This window comes from Schistosoma mansoni, chromosome 1 (genome assembly GCF_000237925.1).
Source record: "Schistosoma mansoni strain Puerto Rico chromosome 1, complete genome".
NCBI classification, from domain to species: Eukaryota; Metazoa; Platyhelminthes; class Trematoda; order Strigeidida; family Schistosomatidae; genus Schistosoma; species Schistosoma mansoni.
In genome coordinates, this window is record NC_031495.1 from 30,263,776 (window position 1) to 30,287,000 (window position 23,225).

The 23,225-nt window shown below is 32.3% G+C and overlaps 1 protein-coding gene across 1 annotated transcript in view; it reads left to right on the forward strand.

The window, feature by feature from the left end:
* Nucleotides 1-460: 460 nt before the first annotated feature.
* The window catches only part of Smp_126080 (putative beta-arrestin 1), a gene marked incomplete at its 3' end in the record, with an annotated part of 31,561 nt that continues 8,796 nt past the window's right edge, over nucleotides 461-23,225 (forward strand). The window contains exons 1-10 of the mRNA XM_018794005.1: nucleotides 461-675; nucleotides 715-745; nucleotides 778-838; nucleotides 3,917-4,245; nucleotides 5,313-5,372; nucleotides 7,047-7,114; nucleotides 10,843-10,978; nucleotides 17,192-17,276; nucleotides 19,129-19,201; nucleotides 22,081-22,227. Coding sequence (XP_018648461.1) covers nucleotides 620-675; nucleotides 715-745; nucleotides 778-838; nucleotides 3,917-4,245; nucleotides 5,313-5,372; nucleotides 7,047-7,114; nucleotides 10,843-10,978; nucleotides 17,192-17,276; nucleotides 19,129-19,201; nucleotides 22,081-22,227 — 1,046 coding nt within the window. The 5' untranslated portion in view covers nucleotides 461-619. The remainder of the gene's footprint in view (nucleotides 676-714; nucleotides 746-777; nucleotides 839-3,916; nucleotides 4,246-5,312; nucleotides 5,373-7,046; nucleotides 7,115-10,842; nucleotides 10,979-17,191; nucleotides 17,277-19,128; nucleotides 19,202-22,080; nucleotides 22,228-23,225) is intronic.

The following is a 23,225-nucleotide window of genomic DNA, read 5'->3' on the forward strand; positions in this document are numbered from 1 at the left end:
CTATTATGATCACCATATAACCAGTTACTACGTCCTATCTCTCTTATTATCGTATCCGTTTTACCTCTTATCCTTTCAATTCTGTCTTCTTACACATCTGTTTGGTAAATTATTGATTTATTCTCTAGATAATCGCTTAGCACTCAAATTAACACATTATTATTTTCACATAATAACCAACCAACGTTTCATCTGGTAATGTGATAAATGATGGTATCCAGAAACTATAGTGCCTTCAGATAAACGCACTGACTCAACTTCAAGATATATGTACCCATAAATAACCGCCACACAATAGAATTAGTGCAGTGGAGTGCTTAGACTACTACCCAGTACACGGGGTCGTACTGAGACAACAGGAGGCAAGCGCGTAAACGTCGAACGGTCTATACAAGCTTGTGGCAAAAATAGTGTAAATATTAGTTTCGTGGTTTTAGTATTCCATTTTATTAGATCTTACAATCACCGGTACTTTAGAAAATTGCGGTACCGAGTGCTAAAGTTATGCTGGAAACTGTGGGATATTATAAATAATTATCTAGTTTGTTCTTGAAATACAGCTTAGTCTATTATTGTTGCTTATGTTCCGGCTTACTAAGTTTCGTGTCGAGTCAAACTAATGGATAATGAGATTTTGAAAATGAATTCAGAAGAAGTTCACAAACCCGGAACGAGGTAAAATTAAATCATTTTCAGTATATTTTTGCGAAGTAGAATTTTTAAAAAGTCTACACCAAATGGGAAGGTAATTATTATTCCTCACATTTTATTGGTCAGTTGACAATCTACCTAGGGAAAAGGGACTTTATGGATCATTTAACTCACGTGGATCCCATAGGTAGGTTGTGTAGAATTTTCTTTTAAGCAGATAAACAGCTGCATCTAGGTATACTTATGCATAGTTAACTACCGCATCGTAGTCAGGGAAGTCATACTCTCTGCCTTCTCGAGGCGGGGTTATTGCTTACGAAATTGAGAGGACGAAAAGCGAATGTCCGGCGCTTTAACCGGGTTGGTGGACACGGAAGGTCCACCTAGGATAGTTGGAAAACTCTGATTCCAAACCAATGGTGCACATGGGCCCCGGTATCCTGAGGGAACAAATAGCGTATGAATGAATCATTGGTCACCGGCTATCATGGGACTGCATCTCCTCACGATGCTCCACTGCCTTGTGGATCAGATGTTTAGGTCGAAGGCTCCGGGTGTGGTCCCCTAAGAAAACCACTTGCTACGGTTTGGGCACCCAGGCAGTATCCCAGCCCTCACACAAATCAAATGAGATTTGTGTGGCGCCTATATGTTCGGTGCCCCTTTGTACCAATATTTATGTGTTCAAATAAATAATAAATAAAATCTTAGTTGATTTCCTTGCGCGTGTATAGTAGTTTTAGGAAGAGCTTTCACACAAGTCAACCATTATTGCTTGGTCAAGTCAACAGACTCTAGATGCAGTGTGCAGTTGCTCTTTTTTATGGTAGAGGTTTTGATTTATTTTATGTCTTTAACCTTTGTGGCAGTTCATGCGTGTTTTACTACTGGAACCTTTTTTGATGTTCTGTCTCACTTAGTCAAACAGTCAGCTGCACGACTAGAGTATGCACTGGTCCCTGCTGTCCTTATTTCAGCAGAAAATCAGTCCAAAATCATAGCTGTGGAGAAATATTATGATTTAAAAGGTTAAAATAGTACTAAAAACACAATTCGAAGAAATTCAAAGCATAAATACGTATGCTCCCCGTACATGTATTCTAAGCTTCGATCTTAGCTTATGCTCTTCGCATCGGCCTCAACTGGAGTTCGAATCTTCGACGGAACTCAGATTAACACCGATATTTTATTGTCGTTACGAAAACTCAGCTTAGATACCTATTACACTTCTTAAGCCTAGCTCAACCACCATAGCGCTCCGAGCCATGAGGTGGCTGTTTAGCCATAAAACATACACATATTGAGGAAGTCACCTCGTCAGAACCTCACATAACTGATGTCAACAAGCTTTTTGTTACTGTATTGAGATTTCCTCAGCTACCGAACCACCTTTATTGATGAGTTTTCTAAAACAAGTGCTTGGGAGGTAAAATTGGTCCGGACCATTCCTGATGCAGGTTTCTGCGTTAGGAGAAAGAGAAATGTGCCCAGAGTGTTCTTGGATCGCTTTTTCAGACGTTTAACAAAGTATGATTTTTGTCAGTATCTAGAATAAGCAAAACTTTGCAGCTTCTCTCTGGGTATGGGGAATTTTCTTGTTTTCGTGAATTTATCTTCACATACGGCAATTACAGCTAGTAAGTACAGCCCAAAATACCACATTTATCGACCCTATACAAATATTCTTCATTGTAGGTCGTTGATGTCACAATCAAACTGCATAATTAGTCTAAGTGTTTCAAAGTGTGCGAAAAACATATTTAATTTTTCGGTGCGAATCTGATTGCTTAGATTTTGACTTCTTTTTTTGTACTAATGACCTAGTTTCCTTGGTAAAATGTTGCTCCACTTTTTATCTTTCGAAATCTTAATATGGGTTACATAAAAAGACCATGTTAGCCTGTAGTCGTTATTAAAGGTGGATTTCTCTGAGATATTTATAAAATATAGTTAATTTTTCAAGATTTACTACTGTAGTCTTTGAGTATTTTGATGTTAACCACAGAAAGATGATATCGAAACGTACATACCTGTAGTTTACATTCACTTTAAAATTATCGTGGGATGTCTTCTCGACTCTAAAGGACGACATATCCTTCTTAGCTCCTTACACCTTCTTAGGGTTGATTTTGAGAATAGTCTGTGTATTTGTGCTGAAATCGGTTCACACTAAAGTATCTTTTTGTGGCTCACCGTCCTTCAACTCCGATAAATTGAGATACTGACAACTTAAAGCAAGGCATCAATCACCATTTGATTACTTGTCAGTGTTGTTTACATGTTGAGACTGATTTTGCCAAGACTTGCCAAATTTTTTCTGGTTTGGATATTTTTATTTACCTGGATATATTTATATAGTAACAAAACAGAGGTAGAAATTTTTAGGTCGAAATTTCTAGTTCACAGATTATGAAACCCAAGTATAGTTGCTAATCATTTCATTGTGTTATTTGAAATGATGCGCTTTTGGAGACAACTGTATTCATTGAGTTCATCAGTAACGAGCTTCGGTTTCTAAAGTGTATGCATAATAATTTCCACTCCTTAAATATTTGGGAGTAAAGTAAACTATCTTTTAGTCTGGTATTCGAATGTTAAAGCTGATATTTCTGTAGTCTTAATAGAATCTAACTTCATGATTCCATCACTATATGAGTTTTTAATAAGCTATTGGTATAGGTTTCTTGCAAATATGTTTAGTATACTGAAATTCAGTACTTATTTATAATTTTCCTAACCACGTATATGCATCCTTATTTGCTATTGGCATTTTCCTTAACCTTTGAATCTTTCCGAGATTGTTTTCTGGAATCACTCTTTAGTTTGTACCAGTTTCTTTTGGTGCCTCATTTTTCTGTATATAGTTATGGTTTACCTTTTTTCAAACTATAAAACATCGCGCATCTCAACTGGTTTGACCTAAAAGAAGTAAAGTTTGGGCACCAAATAAAGTTTTTGCAATGAGTTACAGACTTTCCAGGTATTCGGCACAAAGCGTATCTTGTTTGTTTCACACGGCTGCGTTTTTAATTAACTTCTGGGTTCGCTATTCGTTCTATCACATAAAAAATATTTCCCATTCGTTTTATTTCTTTACACTGATTAAATATCTGTAGCGTTAATTTTACAGATTATTTATTTCTTAAAAATTTGTAACATGATTCTGTATATTATAAAATATAGAGCTAAGTTCAGATATATTTATAACTTTTAATATTATGGTTTTGAATTTTCTCACACGTTAGTTCATTCTCATTTTCAATAGAGGGTGTTGTATTAGTGGATCCGGACTATGTCAAACATAGAAAGGTATTTGTACATCTTTTGGGTGCGTTCTGGTATGGCCGGGACGAAGTCGATTTGCTTGGACTGAACTACCATAAAGATCTTTGCCTAATGACTAAACAAGTGTATCCACCATTTGGCTCCAAGGTATTGAAGTCTCATATACCAATTCTTTTATCTGAAAATGGAAACGCCACTGAGCTGTCATCAAATTTACTACACAAGTTCACTGAACCTCCGGGACGCACTCGATTACAGGAACGTCTAATTCGAAAACTTGGTTCAAATGCTTTTCCTTTCTACTTCCAGGTAATTTGACTAAAACCATATTTGGTTACTTTTAACTGACGTTAGTTGTATGCATTAAAAAACCCATAGAGTCAAATGTTTTCGTCTCTTAAGGGAAATACGTCACAGTTATCTTCCTAGTGTTACTGAGTAATGGTTATCATAATGGTATTTTACTAGTTAACCAAGTTTTATAAGTTCGAATTGCTTTATAATCGTTAAAATGCCTATAGACAGGGTTTATTTAGACTCACTTTTAAGTTTTAGCTATTGTTTTCAAATTTTTGTTCTCATTCGACCGACTGAAATGTGGACCTCAAGGTTATATTGTTGGCTTTCATAAAGCCTTGAGTGGTTTCTAAATCTAACAAGTCTGACAACTTTCTGACCATGTTATACAAATTGACTATGTGCTAGTTATTTGTTAACAGCCAACGGAAAGCCACATACATTGGTTTATTACTCCTGAGTTGTCAATCATCTAGTTGTGTCAGAGATATTCGGCTTACATTTTATTCTCTTTCACAATCGTTTCTAGTGGTTAATTAACTGGGATTCATTGGTTTAAGTATCCAAAAAGTAATTAATAGAACTTTTTACTTCCCGTAACTAAGTTTGTGTGCTCAGGTGCTTTGTTAATCCCTGACTTAAGTTAATCCATCTTTGTGTATCTAAGATTTAAGACATCTTGTGTTAATCTATAGGCTAGAAATAAATAAATATGACATTCTTGATGAAGATCCAAGGTCTTGACAATTACATTGTCAGTTTCTTAGTAAAGATAACACTATTTTGTTCCTCCGTCACTATTTTTGGTAATTTGTTGTTATCAACAAAAATATTTCGTTATCACTGTGGTAAACTATGTGTTCGTGATTGTACAGTTTTGAGAATAAATTCTGTGGAAAGAGAATATTTCGTCCGACTAAAATGTCGTGTTCCGTTAGATATGTTACATAATATTAATTAATTTCACCGATACCCTACTCATTTCGATCTATGAAGAAGCGTTTGCAGGTCGATAAATATGTTATTAATCTTGATACTTTAAAACAATGTTTATATCTTTAAATGTTTTGATCCTGTAGCTTCCGGCTTATTCACCTGCCTCTGTGTCCATACTATTGAACCCGTCTGATCGTGGAAAAGTAATTTTGAGTCTTTTGATTTTCTGTAGTATTTTATTTTGTTTATAATTATTTTAGAATAAGAAATTAGACCACGTATACGTTCGAAAAATATATGATATTTATATTATTAGCCACTCATACAAAGTTTCGATTTTTTCTGAATGAATAGAAACCAGAAGGCTTAGTCGTTGAATGTCACTAAATGTTGTAATATGTATAGTTCCACTGACTAAGACAGTTGAGGCTAAATGTGACTTGTGAATCAGACTACTTTTTAATGTAAGAATAGTTACTACCACATAGTTTAAAGGTTTATTCAAGACCGTTTTTTATGGCACAGTTACTCTTATGATACAGTAATAAATAGGTATGGACTAGTAATACCTAATTTAGGATTACTTGCACGTTTTAACATAAATGTAAAATCATACTACATCATTCTCGTTTCATAAATTTTATGTATCTAATAATCTGATCGTCCTTAAAAGCTCTCGTGATGTGTACTTCCTGTATATGGGTTTTAATATTTCATACAACTGACGTAAGATGATTGTGATCAACTAAACGTGTTCACGCTCTATAGATTGATCTTCTGATGATAAGATTGTGAAATACAAAAAATGTATAAAAAGTCAACAGATCTGCAGATGTACTCGGTTTTTTAAGGATTTATTTTCTAACCATTCGACATTAGATTCAAATCATATGCCATGCACTTTAGTTTGAACCGACATGTACCTCTAGTCCTCACGTGAAAATTGTGATCCCCTAGTATGAAACTTTATACTTGATTACTGAGTTACATCAATATTTTATTGTTTGTTATTCTATGATCTTTTTTAGAATTATAGTTCCCTTTACCATGTAATTTTATTTATGTATGTATATTGTTTTGTGCTAATTCGTGAGTAAATAAAGAAAGCTAATGCTCTATATAAGTTTTTGAACTATATATTTGTATCTGTGTGGTTAGTCTTAAAGCATCGGACCTTCAGTGGGAATGGATCAGTGGAATTTTAAGTTAATCTATATGAAAAAATAAACTCAACCATTAAAACCATCAAGTAATGGACAGTAGTTTTGGAATTCCAGTGGTGCACACCTATGACCTCTCTAAGAATCGAACTATAGACCATCAGGCGGCATGCAGAATTCAATGTTCTGCATTTCTGACTTCATATTGTTCTGGACACTGCTCGGCCATTCAACATCATCGGTGTTATGTTTCACTCTTGATATGGTTGAACTTCACTGACCAAAAGTATCACTTCAACTTCGGTAATTCTTCATAAATTCAGTTGTTAGTAAGCTTGTGATTATTTCTATCATAGTTTTCCGGAAATTGTTGCGTTCGTTGGTGTTTTGGCAAGTTGTAAAGTCATTTGACATTCTCATGAAAATAGTATGAAGTTAGAATGGTATTTACTTCTCTACACACCACTTATATTGAAAATGTATCGAAGGAGCTAAAGATTGGTTGGTTGTTTTATTTCTAACCGTTGTTTATTTTCTTAAAGTTAATAAAAAGTTAGACAGATAGACACATAAATCATATATCACTTAGTAGTGTATCTTTTTTAAATGTTTAATGTCATTCCTTTGGTAAAAAACCTAGCTATACCATCCTTACTATCTCGTTAAAAAAGTGAACATGCTTTTTAAAATCTACCTATATTCTCAATATTCCTACAGCGTTGTCGAGTTGAATATGAATTAAAGGTGTATGTAGCTGATGATCAGGATGATAAACCACAAAAAAGGTAAATAAATTCTTGTATATATTTTTTTCCAGTTGAAATAATCATCTGTTCACCTGTCTAATAAAAGTAACCAATGTGTATATGCCTGTTGGGATCATGTTACGGCATGAATGTTACTTTTGCAAAACTCAAAAAGGTGTATTATATTTTGATATATTTTTTTCTGGGAGCAATCATTTATATGTATATTTTCTTTTCTATAAATTCACTACATGTAGGGGAGTCGTCATGACACCAATCGTTTTCGACTTTTTTTTTAAAAGTAACTAAAATGTTATAATGTAACAGTACGCTTAAATTTTGCATATATCAAGTGACATGTGGCTTGTGGTTGACGCATTGATCCATGACTTCCTCTGACATAAGACGCTAGTTAAGTTGAGAGTATAGTGGTATTTATCTCATGTTGATTAGATCATGATAATCCTATGAAATGTGTCACTTGTTGATGGGTCTGGGAGTGTAAGATTCATTAGATGTTGGTAATTAGCGGTCGGAGAAGTAGGACAAAATAGTGCGAAACCCTCACTCCACACAAGATCGTAAACATTTATTTACTGAGTTCTTCTTTATATATTTAGTCATCACCAAATAGTTCTATTTATTATTTTGTCGATTAGTAACTTTCTGTTCCGATCTCCCCGGGAGTTGTGGCAAGTTAAAGTGATAAATCCGTTATTAGTTAATGTGTATAATATCTGAATATCGGTTTGAATGTTACGGTAATTGTAATATAAAAACTGTCAGAGAAAACGGAGGCTAAACTAATGCAAATTAATAATTCGGTGAGAGATAAACATTGTATACATATTAGTCATACTGATCGATATTTAGCCGTATGATGGAACTTCTTGAGTCATAAACTTTTGTATTATGATACACGTTTAGCACGGATAAAGTCATTTACATAAAGAAGTGGTCTTAATCATTAGTACCATTTAATCTTTTTCTTGCTTCTCTTATTCCGTACCGAAGTTATCAGTGATTAACCATGAGGTACATATATTGTGAATTCTTCAGCCTATGGCAGTAGGTAATATCAAAAGTCTAGGCATTACTCACTCGTCTATCCCTTATATATACAACATTTCTTTTGTCAAATAGATGATATATAGATAGCAGTAGGGACTAGGACTCGTATCTCGCTCTATTTAGGACTGATTCACTGGATTTACCTGGATCCTGTTGTCGGCATTCACACTGAAACTCGAAACTAATACCTTTGTTATGAACGAAGACTCGGGTAGGGTAAACCAACTTTTTATCACGCAAATCATACACTGCATTTATAACATAATAAAACAATACATCGAATGCGCAATTTTGATATCTTTCTTGAATTGTCCTGTACAAGCTCCATCGTTCCTTCATTCTTGTTGCTACTCGGACTGCTTCTGTTTTTCCTTCTCTTCCGATGTTCCCCCTTTTTTAGTAAGAATCCTGCTTCTTGCTACATATTACTTATATCTGTCTATATAAGTAGCACACACCACACCTTTTGTTCCAAACGTCAACGCGTTATCCACTTAGTTACTGAGTCCAGATAGCCACTCAATTGTGCGACCGGTATGATACTTATGTCAATATTAGAATGGGTTCGAGTTATCCCGTTGCTGATATTGACTGAATCTTGTTCAGTCTTGGTTGGCATGTGTACATCCTGTAAATTACCTGTATCCAGGCAACGCACATAGATTGTATATATGCCAAACAAGACATTAAAGTCTAGTCGATAATGTCAGCAACAGAATAGTTCAAACCTATTCTAATAATTATGTAAATTTAATCTTAGTGTCGTAAAAATTTAATTCTTCATGTTACATACTTATTTTCATTCTTAGAGCCACCTATTCTTATGTATTGTAGTTTGAAAAGTTTCTTGTATGTCTGTAACTGTTTTCTAATCAAACTATTTTTTCTATTCACAAAATCAGCTGCATGTTTTTGTTTGAGTTATTTTATTGGTTATGATTAGTTTTATTTTCTAAAGGTAGGGAAAAAGTTATTTGATAAATTTTACCTAAAGTTTAAGTTGTTTTTCTTGGCAGTACACTTTAATCAATCACTTTAAGATGTACACATACATGCATCTTGCTTGATTTCCAACTAAGATCCTCTTCCTGTCAAGTCAATATAGAACCTGACCAGATTGTGTATCAGTTCAGGTCATTACACTTCAAATCAGCACAACAAGGTAGGAAAATTGGCATTTGGTTTGAGACTTCTCAACCATCTCTTTCATGAATTACGGAAATTTATGTAATCGTTTAAATTACGTAGTAATTTAGAGACAACTAGACCATTAATGTCTAATTATTAAAAAGTTGCTACAGCCTAAAAGCCGAAGTCACCAGTGATCTAGTGCACTCAATCTCACTCGTTAATTGTTGCAATCAGAAATCATTTTACAGTAATCGTAATTTGACCAACATTTTTCTTTAAATCCTGTAATGCAGAGTTACACGATATCTAGTTTCTTGTAAGTGGTGAACTTTGTAGAAGTATAAATGGGAGAAAGTTTATAGATGGCTAGTTCAATAACTTGTTTGTAAAATCACTGGTTGAGAAAGTTGTGCAAATTTACATCAAGTAAGTAGGTCACTTTTATCCAAAAGAGGTAAAACATTTATGCGGCGTATTTAAGTCTCTATCGTTTGGTTTGTTCACTCTTGATTTGTAGTTTTTTTATTTCATCCATAACTATGCTTTGTTTGATGCTTTTACCACCAGACAATTTGTAAATTGTTGTTATTTAGTTTTAGATGATTTATCTTATGTAAAACTGTTGACTCATTTCAATTTCAACAGTATATAATAAGAAATAAGTAAGCTTAAATATGAAATTCATAGTCACCTTTACTTTACATGTAACAGCCACTAATTAGGTTACATTAGATTAGTTTAGCTAGTTAGGTCAATTACTTCATGCAGTGATCTCCTAAATAAAAGGATTTTGATAAATGAGATTTTCTGTTTTTGATTGTGCATTTTGTCTACATTAATCGGGTACTGCGAAAAATGTGTGGTAAACAATTTGATTATATTGTCTTTTTTTGATATCATGTTGGGATAGGTCATTCTTTTATTTGTTTGTCTGTCTTCATCCTTGTATTTTACGTTTATTCGCACTATTGGTTAAGAAGAGCAAAAGATCTAGATTGTCTCGACAGGAAATGAATATGCAGTAATTTGAAGTTTTTTACTGATAATGATTAGCTTAGACATAAAAGATGTTAAAGTAATTAAAGACAAGAAAATTAAGTTAGAAGTGATCTTATATGTACAGGTGGAAACTAATTTACATGTAGAGCATTAGCTCACTGATTAAAAGACTCGGTCATTTTATAACTTGTTCAAAACTCGCCCCACTTGCTTCCGTCTTGAACTTCAGGTATTAGTAATGCCAGTCACAGAACAATTATGGGTCAAACTGTCTTGTAAGTAAACTTATATTCGTGTGCTGAATTTACATTAGCACTTTTAAACAGTTGACTAGATAATAGAACCGAACAGTTTTTAGATATTATATTTTCGGTTCACATAAGTAATATCGTACAAGTAATTTGCTGTAACCAATAATCAATTGTAGCTTATTCCATATGACTGAATTCAATATTTGTTCCTGCTTGTCACATCAAGAATTATAACTCAATTTATTTCTCTCTGATACATCTTTTCTTCTACACAGTTGATCGTTTAATTCCCATCTTGTGTTTATTGTGTTTTAGGAATTCCGTACGTATGGCCGTTCGTAAATTGACATATGCACCTAATGAACCAGGTCAACAACCGTCAGCTGAATTATCACGAGATTTTCTTATGAGCGTAGGTAGTCTTCGAGTAGAAGCTACTTTAGATAAAAACGTAAGGGTTTTTGATTTCATTTATAGTGTTATTATTATTCTACTGATTTCGTTTTTGCGGAGTTTCCCTAGTTTTACCTATTCAGTGCTTCGTTTGGTTTGTCAAAAATTAATCTGCCATCTTGATATTTCACTAGTGACGTGAACTAGGCAGATGAAAGTCTTCTAAACACTTTCAGTATGGTTGTAAAGTATTAAGACTTAGTCTGGCTCCTTATAACTAGAAATATGTCTCAAGGATCGTCTGGGTTAATATCCAGTTTGGTTTTAGATAATGAAGTTGTTGTGCTTGATTATCAAGTAGTGTACAGTGTTAATTAGTTTGCTCTTTAGTACAGAATGACAGTAAAGCATAATCTTTGGAAATAAAAGACATGATTATACTAGTAGTAACTGATCACAGATGTCTTTGATGAACTGTTCACATGATGTAAATGCTGAGTAAATAAAACTTAGTTTGCGCATTGGGTATTAGATAAAAATAGTGGTTCAATCGATGTGTCTGAGAAGCCTAATTGACTAAAGTGTTTGGGGATGCGTAACACACGTCTCAGCCACCGCAATAGTCACTAGCATTGGAATGGGTCAGATAAAGACCAAGAGAGACCTAATAAAAAAGCATAGGAACAGTCCATAGAATTATTTAATGTTATTCTGAGTCGTTTTGTTCGCGCGGACTGTTAGTCTACTAGTCTGCTAGATAATCGTTAACCATAGTTAGTAGTGTTATGTTATGGGATCAAAGATAGTAACATAGTTGGATTAATGTTTAATCTCCTTTTAAATCTTGAACATGATATTTTCCCATGCTTTTCATCCCATAATTTTGTTTTTTTAAAAAACATTATTTCATGTATTTTAACTTTTACTACCGTCGTTATTATTATTTCTACGTGCTTAATGTTCATTTTGTTAATCTCCTCTTTAACTATGCTAATAGGAAATGTGATTAGGTGAATCGACATATAGTTTCTCGTAGATTGTTTATTTCATCTGGTTTGTCTACTTTTGTCCGTACCTAATATATTGTTATTTGCGCATAATTCCATTGTCGGACAAATGAAAGCATTAAAGATAACAATAAAAAAACTACATGATCTTTGGCAGTTTAACGATCCTCATGGAATATTCAAAAATGAGCAATATTTGAGCGAACAATTGTTTTCAATAACTTCATCATCAGGCTCTACAGTTATAAGTCCATAATTATGATATTTTACAAAGGCCAAAATGAGGAATGTATTAATTAATTTGACGTTATATGTTAAAAATGGTGAATGTCTGCATCTGTTACGACATTTATACTTCAAAATTGTGTTATTTATAAATTAGAAAGGTCATTTAATAAAGGTCAAAATGATTTGCAGTAAAGTGTCCAGTCACAATCAGTACAATAGTAATATAGCAAAAATGTAAATGCGAAAAATCGTATGAATAAAATTCATAGCAGGAGAATTCCATCTTGTCAATTGAGATAATAATGACAAATAGTAATAATGATAAGATTGTTGTGTGAATATAATACGTAATAAGAAGGGTGTTATCAAGGTAATTATGAATTGGGAATGATGGATGTGAAGATTAAGATAGAGGTAATCAAAAAGGGAGGGAAGAGGTTTATAATATTCAGTTTAGGTATCCGGTGATCCAGTCGTAGGTCAAGGTAAACATAGAGGCTGGATATACCTTTTCTGGATACATAAGTTTGGTTTTCTGGAGTTGACCCAGATGGCTTCGGCTATGTAGAGTAACCGTAATCTAGCTCCTTGAGGTAGATTTTTCGGAACTTCATATAAAACAGAGAAAGCTTCCTCTATTTTGATATGATGTTCACTATCTACCAAGTGAGAAAGGATGGTGCTGTTAATGGATTTGGTGACTCCTTTTCCCAACCATGCTGGTAGATGTTCACGAATACGCAAGGATAAAGCCCTCTGAGTACGGCCTATGTAACTAGCTCCACAGGAGCAGTTGAATTGGTATACACACATGGAAGAGCCCATCTTCGGTAACCTATCCTTGATTAGTTGTGTAAGTACTGGTTTAGTTGAGAAAATTATATGTAGCTTGACGACGTGAAACGTCCTTTCAACAGATCTTTTCAGTCGACGTGTTAGAATATCACCCACCATGTCACCTTTAAAGTCCAGTCACAGATACAGGATTTTTTTACTCCCTGAGTCACAATTTCTTCTTTTTTATTAATATTTTCTAGTAGGTATTTTTAACGTAACGTGTTCTTTAGTATATCTATTTCGCTATTGACACTGTCCTCAGAACATAAGAGCTTGATTCTATGGCTGAGACATTCAACCAAATTTATTTTATATTGAAGAGGTGTGAAGCTTTGGAAATGGGTATACTGACCCGTCCATGTATTCTTTCTAAATATATTTTGTTTTATGGAACCGTCTCTCCTTCCAGAAAGTAAGACGTCAATGAAAAGCTATGCTATTGTCTTTCTCTTCCTCGCTGGTGAAATTAATAGCTGGGTGGACGTTACTGAAAAAGTCCAACATCTCTTGTTTGTCGACAATTTCGTCACATACGATTAGTGTGTCATCTATGTATCGACAGTAGTAGTCTAGCTATTAAATTATAAATAACACAATACTGACGATTTTGGAAGCTTCATTAATTCACCCAAGTAACATTTATATTTGATAGGCATTTCTCTGTTTGTTGGTGTTACTATCTTACATGTCTTGCTTTTATTTTAGAACACAAGTCGAGGAATCTAAAATGACTAATTTATACTTTATATTGATCGTGATTTATGGCTATACATGATGCATCTAAGTGATTCTTAATATACTGAACCAGCAAATTGTAGTGAGGTGAAATTTGAGGACTGGACATATCACTTAATGTAAATTCCTTATTAGAGTAATAAAGCATCATTGACATAATCTGACACTTGTATTGATGCAGCCATTTACCTGATCAGGATTAGAGTAATTTACGAGAAAGTATCGAAAACTCGCGACAATTTTGCGGTTTTATTTTTTAGATTCATTTACTCTGAGTTTTTGGTAATCGGCACTATACTTTGTTCTTGGTGACCTTTTACTGTTATAAGCTGTTGATCTAAGGTCTATAATTCAGGCTTCGGTCCTTCTGGGGCTTGAGTAAATAGACATTATTGTTAATTTATACATGACTATTGTAGTTTGTAACTTGGTGCATACTTAAACTAGATTATTTATTAACCATACATACAAGTTGATTTTTATATACAATAGTGTCAGTCTTCAAACAGCGAACTTTCTGTTTTCATACATTCAACCATGTGGATTTGTAAGATTGCACAAATAAGGTATTTTTGATACTGAGAATCCGGATTTTCTTATCTAATTCATTGGTAACTAAATTTCTATTTCCTGATAAATTGTCATTATTCTACTTTTAGATGTGATCATATAACGCCTCTTATTACAGTAGTTTATACCATTTTCATACCAGATCACTTTCATCTAATCAAGTTTACGGTTCATGTTAAATATAATTAGTGGAAATTGTTGATATTTAACAAATTATCTCTATTATTGATCGGAATCGATTTTCTAAATTTCTATTATTTTATTAACGTGTTTCCTGTTTATGTAGTTTTCTTAATTATATTCGGTTCTTTAATTTCATCAATTTGTTCAGCAATGTTAATATAAATACTTACTTTTTTTAAAAGTTTCTTTACATAGAATTTGTTAAAATATCGGGTCTTTCACGGAATTTATTATACTGCTGCCCGAGGGGGGGATAGCAAATAAACAAACAAAATTGGAATAATGATGATTATAATAAGATTAGAAAAGATAAGCAAATGAGATTAGTTTGTTGTATGTAATTTGATGTTATAGAATGTAAAATCCCTAACTAATTGAAAATTTCTTATACTTAATGACTCACTCATTTCTCATTCGATAGTCACTGACCTGTTAAGAAATTTTTTTCTCCTATATACATCATAAACTCATTTACTCTTAGATGATTATATGTTATATTTCTTTTTCCTTTAATTTCCGATTATGCTTTGCTTTAACTTATTTTGGCAAGTGTTCTTGTTATGTAGTTTATACAGGTACGTTTATCTCATATTTTATATGGTGAGTGCTGCAATAGCTGTCAATATTGGTGAATATTTTTGATAATGAATGATAACAAGTTTGAAATCAAAGTTCAAGGCATTGTGTCATCTTTTGGTAATCATCCAGCATAAATTGTTGTGGAATTACTTTGGTATAGTTTTGTTAAATAGGTCATTTTCACCTGCAGGTTTCGGTTGAGATCAAAGATCAGAGAATCAGTTTGTTGCTACACTACAAAGTGATTTTCATACTAAGTTTAGCAAAGTTTTTTCTGCATATAATTCTTCTGATTAGTCAGTAACGATCAAATTATACGCGTGTTTACAAATGTGTCTCACAATTCCAAGTAAATCATGTACTCGTTTGCATATAGACTAATATGAAAATTTCATTATACTTGGTTGATTGGTCGATCTATAATCCTTTTATCATTAAACTTCTTAAATGAATATGTATAAGAGATGTATATTGTTTATTTTTTCCCACTATTATCTAACTGTTAACTTATAACTGTATCTTGATAAATGAATATACTGAAAAATAAAAGATACAATGTTGAGCTGTCTAACCAAGCTGGAATTTACACATTCGCTTTAGTGTATACACGTTTTGTTTTTGTTGTGTATATCCAAATTGTCAGCTTCCGAAACAATGCTCTTTAGTTTGAACGACAATCTTGTATATTCTTGTTAAACAGTTGGATTTATTTATTCTAGGGATTACTCAAAAACTCAATGTAATCGAGTTACACCGAAATAAATGTCCATTACTTCTATCAGTATATGGCATTGGAATTCGATTCGTTCAAATTGAATTTATCAAACATTGAGTTCATTATAACCAAAGATGAATGATGGCTAGCAGTGGAATCCAGGGCGCGCGTTTCGTCTCACTTGAGACTCGTCAGCTGGATGTACCTGCATCCCAGAGTTGACGTTCATCCCGGGACTCGAATCCAGTATCATTCGCCTCAAACGCTATCACCTTATCCACTCAGTTACTGAGTCCTGATAGCCACTTGCTTGTGCAAAAGGTACTGGGTTCGAGTCCCAGAGTGAACATCAACTCTGAGATGCAGGTACATCCAGCTGGTGAGTCCCAAATAGGACGAAACGCGCATTCTGGATTCCACTGCTAGCCACCATTCATCTTTGCTTATAATGCTTGTGAAATAAGGCTATATCGAGGCAATACGCACAGTATACATATATGTCAATAAGAGACTGATCAATTGCAGTCCTAAAAATCAATAGAAAGATTCAAACAATTAATACCAAGTGAATACAGTATAATGGCCTATTTTTAATAAGTTAGGGATATCTAATTAAACTATTTGGGTCAAAGCATACAATACCACCAAAAACGTAAGCAGTGCCAAGCCATCAACATACTGTCTTTTTTATTGACTTGGAAACAAAAACATGTTTCTGGTGAATGACGAGTGATTGTACCGCTAAACAGGTGTTTGTTCTTTGTTCTTAGTTTCAATAACATAGGAATGCGAAAACAAATCTTACTGTCCGTTCTTCCGATGTATGTGTTTGGATACGTATCTGAGACAAGAACTTGTCTACTTTTGGTTGTCTCAATGTGCCGTTGGGTTAGCATAAATTAACTATTTTGGGAGGTTGATAGGTAGTTTTCAGTTTAAATCTTAGTTTTATATTCATCTCAAAAATCTCATGACAGTTAAAGACAAGTTATTAGAAGATACACTCTGTTTCACGTCCATTCCCTGATTCTTATTTTCGTGTATTTCATGACTATTTCATAACGATTATCGTGTAGATCTTTCTCTAGCTTATTTAATTGTGCGCCTGATTACAATTTATTGTGTTCATGTTTAAGCGACATTTTAAGTAAAGTTGTTATACTTATGTATACATAAATCAGTGTATGTAAATATTCTCATCTCAGATGATTCATTCTAGTCTTTCTAGTATTTCCTACTTGTTCGTTTTGTGTTAATCGAATTCATTTACAAATTAGTCTATTTGTTCTTTCTTTCCGTATGTTAATCGACTGATAGTTTGCTGTTTTTTCCACTTCATTTCTTCAAAGTTTATCAACAGAATATATCATTCTGTCCATCTATAATTTTATTGTTATTATTTATTCATTGTATTTAGAAATATTTCCATGGAGAGAAAATTTTTGTCAATTTACTTGTGGATAATAATTCGAATAAAACAATTAAACGTGTTAAACTATCAGGTTAGTAAATTTTTGATAATAGTACTATTACCACGAATAATAATAATGGTAAACATTGACAAAATTTTACGTAATTAGTCTATATAATTATTCGTGTAAACCTGTCACTGTTCTATGTTGTTTTCGAATCAACTGTACTTTTCTTCCTCAAATCAAGGATTTTGTTATTTCGATCAGTCTAGGTTTGTAATTCACAATAATAGATTTCTTTTTGTAAAATAAGGACATGTTTTTTAGTTGATTTGATGTACTTAATTAACTAAAGTAGTATCTTTTATTTTCATTCTTAGTTTATTATTACTATTTCTATGTAAATATCTTCAATTTGTTCGTCTATATTCATTCTATTGAATGAATTACTGTTTTGCCAACATGTTATCTATGATTACTTGTATTGTCAATTGAGTATTAACATCATTAAGTATGATAATTTCTCATTATGTAAACAGTATTTAAGTTAGATAATTTATCCAGAAATTTTACATGAATATTTGGAATTCGAACTGCTTAGTGGTTCATTTTTTAAAAAGAATATTATTTTTCCAAGTTGTTGCCAACTTCACCTATATAATATCACTACAATTGTTTGGTAACAACAGTGTGGTTGTATATCGATCGACTGACCAAAGTTCTTAGAGTACATTTGGAGGTGTTATGGTGTAAGCTAATATTTTTCAAATTTTCTTTACAGATATGTTGGTCACCTTTGTAGATAGGAAGGTTGGGAGATAGTAATTACGATAACAACTGTGACGGTAGATTTAGACTTCCATTTGTTTAGTAACATCTCTTCATTAGGCTTATTCTGCAGTTTGTAACACTTATCTATTAAATATCTAATTTATTTTCATCCAAATTTAGCAGTGTTTATAATATGTTGATAAAAAGCCATTTATTTTGTAGATAATTTGGTAACCTACTTACTCTAGTCGAGTGATTTCTCTATATTTAAGAAAATATAACCATTTAAGTATATTTGATTTTACAAAAAGATAACATATGATTTCTCATTTCATATGTGAATTACAATATATCATATCATAAATTTATATATTTATGTTCATTATTTTACTTTTTTATATCCAAAATTCTCACTTTAATCTTTATTCTAAGTTCAGTGGTTGATAAGTAGTTGAAATCGAGTGTGGTTAAAAGTAGTTCAGAATTAAGTTTCTACTAATCAATCATTCTTAAAACTTACATAATGCTTCGGTATATGAATTCATGGTCTGCTAAATCGGATCGTGTTTTTATGTTCCAACCTCGTAAGTTGGTATCTGAGGAGTATGACCGTAATTTTTAATGATTACAGACATTAAATAACATGTTCGGTTACAACTGTTTTTATTCTCTATCTACTTCTTAATTTTAAACTCAACATCATCTCGTACTTTTTATTCATTTATTTTAAACTGTATTTCTCATTTGGCTTCCTGTCACATTTGATATTATTTTCCTTCCTCCATGTATCATCTTATGACCTTCTTCACTCATTGTGTTGGTTTGAATTGTGATAACTTAAACAAGTACGTGTTCTTACCAGATGCAATAATGTTTATGATAGTCTGATTAGTTGACTGCCGTATAAATTGTTCGGCATGAATAATCAAATTTTACAATTTCGCGAATGGTTAGCCTACCAAATACAAAACATAACACTAGTAAAAACAGTAGAGATATTTGCCTAAGCTAATCCAAAAGAAATTTTGTTATTATATTTTAAAATTTATCCATTTTAATACACTAGATCTTTAAAAACCATTTGTTGCAATTTTTGAGAATTCATACACATGTTCGAAACACAAAAGAAATGAATGTTTTTCTTTTTCTCCATTTTTTTTTCTCTTCACAGTTCGACAGTATACTCAAATTTATGTGCAAAGTCCCATTCATTTCAAATGCTCGGTTGATGAGATTCAGTCGGAGTGAGTAGTTTGGCTAATTAACTTGTTTTCTACCCCTAAACTGTAACATGAGTTATTTTAACTTATCTTAGTATTTAAGGTTTTGCATATTTTTTAAAATATTTTATTGTCGAAGGTCTGTGTACTTTGTTTTGTTTTTTATATGTGTATATATCTATTCTGAACCTCAGTCATTATTTAAAATTCCACGTCCAAAGATAGTTTTTATTTTCTGTTTTCTTGGAATTGGTATTTTCAATCCGTTTGCCATCAGTTGTTATACGTTTCTCGACATACTTGAATTTCGATTATGGTCTTATTGTTCTACACAATTTATTTATTGTGTTCCGTCGGTGTGAATGTTATCAAAATTTGTAGTCATTTAGATGTAAGCGCTTGTGTATAATTACACTTTGTTGAAAGAATTCTTTAATCTACATTTTTAGTAGACGATAAACAGCAAAAAATCTATGAAATAATCACTTCATAAGTATGTTCAGCTTCATATTTATATGACCAGTTTCAAATGGATGGTTGCTTTATTCCATTATCTCCGTTTGAGCTTCTCAGTTTTTAATCTTTAGCTTTATTTCTAGCTAAATAAAATTTTTACGGTAAATGGTCAACTTATTTGATCAATTTACTTCATTGCCAATATGCCTTTTTTTACTTATTTAACTTCAACGGTTATTTCAAATATTGGTGAAATAATCGTGATCTAGACGAATCTTTTGTCTTTAATCGTCATATTTTACAATCATAGAGTAACACAATGTCTATAAACCTGCTTATCGATAAGTAGCTTAGTTTCACATTTTATGTTTCTTTTAGTAATCTTTATACCTTATTGTATAAAGCCAGTTTATTATTGATCTTTATAAGACGGTTATTCTCGACATTGGTTTTGAAGACATCAGATTTTAACAAAATGAACAATCACATGAGTGGTATCTTGTCTATCTGTCCATGCAGTTCATTACTGAACTGTACTTTTGAAGTAAATCCAACAAGGAATTTCTTAATTACTCAGTAAGAATTTTGAGATCCGTTTTATTTGTATTCGTATAATTATATGTAAACAATAGTCTCTTTTAACTGTTAGCTTGCTAGTATACGTTAAATTTTGATGATCATTAAATTACGCAAACAACTATGTCTATTCAAAGAAATATTGGATGTTGATCTGATCGAAATTAAAATACGTCATCAAGCTAGAAATGACTTCCTATATGATATAAATATATAAAATGAAATTCAATGGATTGATTAATGTTTAGGCAGTCTCAGTTTCGATTAATTATTTGATCATGAATATATCATCGACATACCTGTCTGTATTAATTCAACGGATTTATATATAATTTAATGATCATCAAAATTTAACGTATACGACTACTAATGGGTTAATGGGCATAATTTGGTAATAGAAATGAATAAAACAATTACGTAATTGTTCATTGCGTCATAAAATTTTTTAACTATTGGTTTATTAATCAAGTGAAAAACAAAGATTTCTTGAAGCTTTTTTATTTGAATGGAACACAGGGGTTGTAAATTGTTTACTGCAATTACTTTATAACTTATGTGAGATTTTTTTAGAATGTTATCCAATAAATTAGATGTACAGATAGTTTTACTTGCTATTTAATATTGACATTTCTCCTATAGATCTGAAAAAAAGAAGAGCTAAATTAATATTTACTTAGTTATTTTCTAGTCATTATTTGAGGTACTTTTTTCGGAATGATAACTTATTGACTAAAACATTCCGGTGTACAGATTTGCGTACTCGGTATCGAGTTAAACAATTTGTTATTTCTTACCTGCTTTAATCGATGCACCTGAAACAGAATTTCCCAACCTCAAACCTTATTACTTGAAAGTTGTTTGGTTTCAACATTAAGCGTGCTAATTCATTTTGTGAAACTGAAAATTATTAGTAATTTTCAACAGAAACGGTGTGACTGATAGTTAATTACATCAATCTATATTTTGTGAACGAGTCACATTCTATTATAATATGATCTATACTACCAACATACACAAAAATGTTCTGAAATTCACTTTTTTTTCTGGGAAATCATACACGGCAAGCTGAAGAAAATGGTTAAGCAATCTTCATAATTCATCTCTGACTATTAATTCAAACAGAATCTTGGTTGTTAAATCGAGCATTGATATTTCTTATTTTTATCTGGCTGAATTACTTGAAGTGTCCTATGTCAATTGTCGTATTGTTTCTGAACTCGGATTCTTACTGTACAATCAAAATAAAGCTTTTTGCTTCAATCTTTAATGATGTACATAATTCCAATAGTTTAACTAATATACCTTAGATTATATCGGTAAATATTAAGGCATTTATTCAATTTATATAAAATTTCTGTTAGATGCTATGAGAAGAAAATCATATTTTCTTATTAGATACGTTGTGTGATTAATGAATCTTTATGCTTTTTCAATACAAATAAATGTTTACGCAAAATTTTTAGAACATAGTAATTTTGTTTGTTCGTTTTGCTTGGGTAAATGTTTACCTGAAATTCGTTGCCAGTTATTAACTTTTTGCTTCTTCAACCTAAATTTCCGCTTGAGTTTCATCGATTGGTAAGCTTGTTGTAATTAACAGAAAATGAATCTGAAACTTTGTATTGTTCATTGATAGTTATTATTCACTGGCCATATAGCTGGACTGCAACATTTTTAAATATCTAATTGAACAAACAAGAGTTTTTTGAAGGATTAAAGTGTGCGCGTTGCACGATCAGCTACAATGCTTATTTTAAAGTCAGATTGATTAAATAAGTCTTGTACAAAGAAAACTAACTTTTTATATGTTTGTTTAATTCTCTTATGCATGTTTCTAATTACTATCTTTTATGTTTGGGAATGTTTTTTAGAGAACGCTTTCCTATTCTCCCTAGTCAAACTGGCTGGTGCAAAGTTTATCAACTGTGTCCAACGTTAGCCTATAATCGAGACAAAACTGGTGTTGCAATGGATGGGGATTTAAAACAAGAAGATACTAATCTAGCATCTTCTACAATGTAAATTTAATTGATTTTTTGGAAACTCTTTAATCACTCCTTTTAATTTTATGAAGAAAATTTTGTTTAGTGTTAGAGACTACAGATTTGTTGTAGAAAAGTATTGAATATGTTTCAGCTGTCAGTCTGGTTAAATAAATTTATCATCTTCAAAAATTAGTTATGGATCATGTTCGTATATCAAATAGTGTTTGGATATGGACAACATTGCTAAAGTATCACCAATGACATCGATAACAGAAAGACTATTATTATGGAAAATGTAATTGTTTCGTAGCTTAGACTTTAATACCTTTGTTTCTAGCTTTGTTGGCCCATAAGATTCTTTTCTTTAAATATTTATTTTTCAAAATCTTTTGCTATTTCTGGACTGTGCAGTTAATCCCCTTGATGTGGATTTCAACTTATAGGGATATAAATACCTTAGAATGGTATATTTTTAATGCGCAATTGATGTAAAGACTAATGTAAATTGCGATAGTGATGCAGAAAGACGAAGATATAGAGCTCATTTAGGAAGTGACAGAAAATAATAAATAATAGTTAAATAACTAGCCGTTTTTAAAAAGCGAAATAAATTCTTTTCACTTTCTTAAGAAAGTTGCATAATTCTATTGTTAAATAATCACTATTTAACTTTGAACACATCAAAGATGAAGTGTTGCTAAACAAGAATGACTAAGTAATCAAATCGAAGTAAAATCAGTCAGTCAGTCAGCTGCAACGTAGGACCAGGCACATATATCCATCGGTTCAAGTTGCCATACCTCGTTAGCACAACACCGAACTCATAGAAGTAGTTAGTTTAGTGGTGGTAATATATAAAAGAAAGGTTGTATATAAGGATATAGTATAAGAGGAAAGACAAATGTGAGGCAGTTTTAATCTCAAGGGTTAAGGGAAGATAAAGAGTGTATACACCTACGCCATTGTGATCGATTCTGTGCCATGTCACTCAGAGTCTCCAACCATTGCTTACGATAGTCACGCGGACCCCA